Source organism: Hypanus sabinus, chromosome 6 (assembly GCF_030144855.1).
Source record: "Hypanus sabinus isolate sHypSab1 chromosome 6, sHypSab1.hap1, whole genome shotgun sequence".
Classification (NCBI taxonomy): Eukaryota; Metazoa; Chordata; class Chondrichthyes; order Myliobatiformes; family Dasyatidae; genus Hypanus; species Hypanus sabinus.
This window is the reverse complement of record NC_082711.1, coordinates 63515176-63521175: the sequence shown is the minus strand read 5'-3', so window position 1 is coordinate 63521175 and position 6000 is coordinate 63515176. Positions and strand designations below refer to the sequence as shown.

Here is a 6000-nt window from a genome sequence, read left to right as displayed (position 1 = left end):
ACAACATTGTGGGCCGAAGGGACCGTACTGTGCTGTACACATAACTATGTTCTATGGATGTAATATAGATGAGTATGGTGGGCCAAAGAGCATGTGTCTGCATTCTATCACTTAGCAGATCAGAAAGAGCTGTTTTTAAACACTACTGCTCAGTAATGCATGAATCCCAAAAGGAAACATGAGATTACATTTTGTTTTAATTTTGTAAGAATTTAAGGTGCTTCTCAGAAGCACAAACAAATAGTTTCCCATCAAACGACATTACAACAAGAACATAAGAAACGGATACCAGAGTAGACCACTCAACTCCTTAAGCCTACTGCCCGATATCCAGAAAGTTATTGGTCAGTTTTGATTAAGCCTCCACAGTTCCTGGGGCAGAGTATTCCAAAGCTTCATCATTTTCAAAGTGAAGAGATTTTTCCTCATTATCCTAAATAATCCCAATTTATCTACAGCCTATAAAGTATTTTTACCTTCTGATTGATCAGTACTCACATTCCTGTCCAACGCCAAACTTGGAAAAATGTTACTTTTGATCCCTGACCAAACCATTTACATACAGCCCCCAAGACAAAGAACCAAAGCCTTTGAGGAGGAAAGAAAGACTGAGAATTGAGGACCCAATGTCAAAGAATAAGTCTTTGTTATCAAAACCACAAATGGAAGAGCAATTAAATTATTGGATACTGTACTCAGACGGCCAAAATCTCAGAAATCACTGAAACAGTGGAGACTGGAGGAGATTCATAATTACTTCAGGGTAAAATTGAAATATTCCTGAAACGTCCGAGGCAATGTTGATCAGCAAGGAAGTAGGTAATGAGTGAAGGGGGCTTTGTGTCAGTGAGCATTTTTGGATGACAGCAGAGTGAGGGAATCTTCCAAATTGCGGTGAAACAGACAAGTCTGTCGGTAACAAAGGCACGGGCCAGTCTTTCAGCACCACTTGAACTGAAACTGAGGCACCGTCAGTAAAGAACAATGTGTGTTCTCCTTGGAGTATAAACCTCGATCACTGTAATCTTCACGGCACCTCCCAGGCAGGAACAGGAATCTTGTGTGCGGACTCCTCTATCCCAGGGGTATCTCCTTTATCTAGAGCTGGGGCGGCCTGACCCCGCCCTGTCTGCCGGCTCCTCCTGCCGCCGTCTCTCCCCCTTTCTCTCAGTGCGTGAAGATGGCGCCGATCGAGGCCAGCAAGTCCCGGAGACGAGCCGCTAATCTGCCGGCAGTGACACAGGGCAAATGTGCGGGCACCGGAGAGGGAGAGCAGCAGCGGAAACGGCGAGGGCCAGCCGGTGAGGGAGAGGAGGAGGAGGAAGAGAATAACTTGTGGTAAGGCGCTGATGGCCGTGCCCGGCCCGCTCTCTGTGCCCCCCGAGCCCCGCTCTGTCCTGGCCGTACTGACCCGCCTCTTGTCTTGTAGGTCCTCCATCCTGAGTGAGGTATCCACCCGCTCTCGCTCCAAGTTGCCATCGGGGAAAGCCGTGCTGGTGACGGGTGAGTGCACAGTCCCTTCGCCCCTCCTCCCGCTTCTCGCTCTGCTTCTCACGGCCCTTTGTCAGCGGTGACTCCCCTGGGGAGAGAGGGAGACCGACCCTTCCCCACCGCTGGGCCTTAACTTCCCCCATCTGCTCTTCCCGGTCACCGGAGTTTTGTGGGCCCCAGCGGCGCTGCCACCTCAGTCGGGTATTGGGGAGTGGTCGTTGCGCCGCGATGTACCGACGCTCCGAGGGTGGTTCCACTCCTCTCCTGATATAATGACCCTGGCCGGAGGGGAGCGGCGACGAGGATTCAGCCCGTTCCTGTCGGCGGCTGCAGGCTCGACGTCTCCATGGCAACCAGCCTGAGGAGCCTGGAGTCCGTGGCACCTTTTCGGTTTTGACAGGCTTGTGGCTTTTGTTTTATTATTTTGGTGACCAAAGAAACCCTTTATGGAATAAATCACATCTTTGTTTTCGCTATATCTTGCGGGTTCAAATAAGTTAACGTTATTTTAGGTATTGAAGCCCTCGGGTGTGAATCAAAATATTTGTAGAAATATGATTTTTGTTTTGGACGTTTGATCTACTTCTAAACGGTCTCCCCGCCTGTTCGTTCAAGCCTCTGCGAGGTGTGTTTTGTGCTTGGGCGGAAGGAACTACGCAAAAAAAGGGAAACTGCAGTCTTAACGTTATTTTGAAAGTGTGCTTTCAAAAATTATTCAAATGACGTGCTGAGTATAGAATATAACATGTTCGATTGAGTCATTGCTGCATCTTTTATTATAATCTAATAAATCGCAGTATTTTGTTTCTTCCATTCCCCTCACTTTTATTTCTTTTATATATCCAATTCTCTTATCGGTGTAATTGTTGTAATTAGTACTCTTCAGGAAGATCATTCTGAAACTTTCCCGTTAGGATCCTTTTACGAGTGATTTAAACTATGTGGCCTTTTATTCTTTTGCCCCTTACAACTGTTGTGCATTCCTTTTGATTCACCAGGTCTAAACTCTTTAACAATTTAAAAAATTTCTTTCAAATATTTTTCCAGCCTAATTCCCCATCTTCATAACCGCTCTAGATGTTGCTCCTTCTTAGCTTGTTGAAAGAAATGACGTCCTCTCAGCTGAACCTTTTTGTTAAATAAGCCATTTTTATAGAATGAATTATTTTTTTGCTAATTTGAATATCTCAATTTTTTAATGTATATTTTGTTCTATAGCCATCTATTTCTTATTCACTTATTTCTGTTGATAAAGTGTGTTTTTGTTGGAATGTGCATTAGGAACTTGAACTTCTATCTACATCGTCACCAACAAATTAACATAGGCATTTTTAATTGTGTAGATGATTTTAAAGATGACCCTATAATATCTGCAATTCTCAGTCAATCGCAGAACAGAATCCAGTGATTACATTGTTTTTCTTCTCATCGGGGATTCATTAAAATGCAATTAAAATTGAGTGAAGGGGTAGAACTGGAAAATGTAGCAACTGAACAATAAAATGTGCTAAGGTGCTCATAGAAGGGAAACAATTTGGCATCAAGCCATTGTCAGATATTGAGATAGGTGTTTGAAAGTTGGGTAAAAACAACTACTTTTAAGAAGTGAGTGGTAGAGAGGTGAAGCATCTTAAAGAAGTCTACCAATAGCAAGGTAATACTGAACCAATTAAGTGAAAAGTCAAGAATTGAAGAAGAGCACATGTCAGAGGCTCACTTCTTAAAAGCAGTTGTTATATCTAAACTGTAAAAGTCTTGTCCAGTATCTCAAGGAGATATTGATATTGACAGTGCTTATTATGGATTTGGAAGTGTAAATTTTAATAAGTGTGCTTGGACTTTGTGCCATTGCATATCAGAAAACAAGGAGTTCCTGAATACATTGGTGCATTTGAGAACTTGTACATGTTCTAAAATATTGTACAGCAGAGCTTTGCATTAGATCAAGTTTATTATGGGTTGTAGGTGAGAAGTATTCTGTCAATATCAAGGATTCCCAGCAAACAGTGCAGCAAATGCATTCATCTGTTTTAATGAACCTGCATATATTAACATAACCACTGAGTATGACATTGACGTACTTGTTTTCATGATGGACATTCTTATGTTCCATTTTACTATGCATTCATGATGAACTGAATTGGAATTGCCTAGGATATATAACACAGAAATAAACCATTCAGCCCCTGCCTCTTCTGAGCTTGACTTGACTCTCTTCCATGCTTATCAATAATTGGTTTCCCTCTTACTTCTGATTGTTCTGTCTCCCATTGAATGAAATTGCTATCCGTTATCACAAAAATTAGTGAAAAGCTAGAGGATTGGAAGTTTAAAAAACAAAAAAGCAACTAAAAACAAAAAGGGGAGAAAAGATAAAAAAAAATGAAGGTATGCTAGTCAATAATATGAGTTATTTTCAGAGTTATATAAGGAGTAAAAGGAGAGGCAAGAGTGGCTATGCAAACCACTGGAAAATGATGCTGGAGAGGTAGTAGTGGCTGGGGGGCAGGGGACAAAGAAATGGCAGACAAACTCTATAAGTGTTTTGCAACAGTTTTCACTGTGGAAAATGCCAGCAGTAGGCCAGGAATTGGAGAGTGTCGGGGCAGAAGTAAGTGTATTCACAATTAATAAGGAGAAGGTGCTTGGGAAACTGAAATGTCTGAAGGTAAGTGAGTCTCCTGGGCCTGATGAATTATACTGCAGGGTTCTGAAAAAGGTAGCTGAAGAGAGTATAGAGACATTAGAGTGATCTTTCAAGAACCGCTAGAAATGGTTCCAGAGCACTGGAAAATTACAAATGTCACACCACTCTTTAAGACAGGGGAAGCAAAAGGCATGAAATCAGAAGCCAGTTACAGCAACTTCTGTGGTTGGGAAGATGTCTGATATTAAGGACGAAGTTTTGGGGTACCTGGAATATAACAAAATAGGCAAAATCAGCAGGGTGTATTAAGGAGAGATCTTGCCTGACAAATCTTTGAGAAAATAACAAACAGGATAGACAAAAGAGAGACAGAGGATGTTTACTTGGATTATCAGAAGGCTTTTGACAAGGTGCTGCATTTAAGGCTGCTTAACAAGATAAGAGCCCATGGTAGAAAGATACTAGCAAGTATAGAAAATTGGCTGACTGGCAGAAGGCAAAGAGTGGGAATAAAGTGGGCCTTCTCTGATTGGCTGCCAATGTTGGCCGCTTCTTTTCATGTTCTTTGTCGGTGATCTGGATGATAAAATTGATGGCCTTGTGGCCAAGTTTGTGGACAATACAAAGAAAGGTGGAGGAGTTGATAGTATTGAGGAAGCAGAGAGTCTGTAGGAGGACATGGATTAGGAGAATAGGCAAAGAAGTGGCAGATGGAATACTGTGAGAAAACTACGTAAATGGTTATGCACTTTGGTAGGAGGAATAAAGGTGTGGACTATTTTCTAAACCAGAAGCAAATTCAGAAATCAGAGGTGCAAAGGGACTTGGAAGTCCACGTGCAGGATTCCCTAAAGGTTAACTTGTAGGTTGAGTCAGTGGTGAGGAAGGCAAATGCAATGTTGGCATTCATTTCAAGAGGACTAGAATATGAAAGCAAGGATGTAATGCTGAAGCTTTATAAGGCATTGGTCAGACTGCATTTGGAGTATTGTGAGCAGTTTTGGGACCCATATCTAAGAAAAGATGCATTGGCATTGGAGAGGTCCAAGGGAAATTTGCAAGAATGAAAGGGTTAATGTATGAAGAGTGTTTAATGCCTCTGGGCCTGAATTCGCTAAAGTTTAGAAGAACGGGGGGGGGGGGGGGGTGATCTTACTGAAGCCCGTCAAATATTGCAAGGCCTAGATAGAGAGGATGTGGGGGTGGGGGTGTCCAGGACCAGAGGGCACAGTCTCAGAATGCAAGGGTGTCCCTTTAGAACAGAGATTAGAAGGAATTTCTTTAGCCAGAGGTTGGTGAATCTATGGAATTCACTGCCATAGATGGCTGTAAATGCTATTATTGGGTATATTTAATGCAGAGGTTGATCAGTTCTTGACTAGTAAGCATGTCAGCAGTTAGAGGGAGAAGGCTGAAGAGTGGGGTTGAGAAGGATAGAAACCCACCATGATAGAATAAGACTCAATGGGCCGAATGGCCTAATTCTGCTCCTTTTTATGGTTTTAATGCACTATTTTTTTCTGAGCCACCTCTGTGGCAGCAAGGTCTACATTCTTGCCATTCTTTAGGTAAAGTTATTTCTCAATCTTGCATTAGTGTATGTCATATATTTACTACAGGAGCTCATGTCATTTAAAGATGCAATGTCCATACTGAGATAGTATCCTTCCCTCGCAGATTCTGATAGTTTCACAGTCAGATTCAAAGACACATCAACCTGCCAGTGACTTGTTTAATTTTTAGGTCATTCTCAGCACAGCCATCACGGCAGGCTCACTTAGAAGTTTAAGATGCATGGGATCCACAATAATTTGACTGGATGAATTCAGAACTGGTTTGATCATAGAAGATAAAAGGTAGTG

At 42.3% G+C, this 6000-nt stretch overlaps 1 protein-coding gene across 1 annotated transcript in view; it reads left to right on the top strand.

Annotated features, from left to right (window-relative positions):
• Nucleotides 1-1033: 1033 nt before the first annotated feature.
• Nucleotides 1034-6000, top strand: part of LOC132395538 (cytoplasmic dynein 1 light intermediate chain 1-like) — a 73387-nt gene continuing 68420 nt past the window's right edge. The window contains exons 1-2 of the mRNA XM_059972304.1: nt 1034-1338; nt 1430-1503. Coding sequence (XP_059828287.1) covers nt 1181-1338; nt 1430-1503 — 232 coding nt within the window. The 5' untranslated portion in view covers nt 1034-1180. The remainder of the gene's footprint in view (nt 1339-1429; nt 1504-6000) is intronic.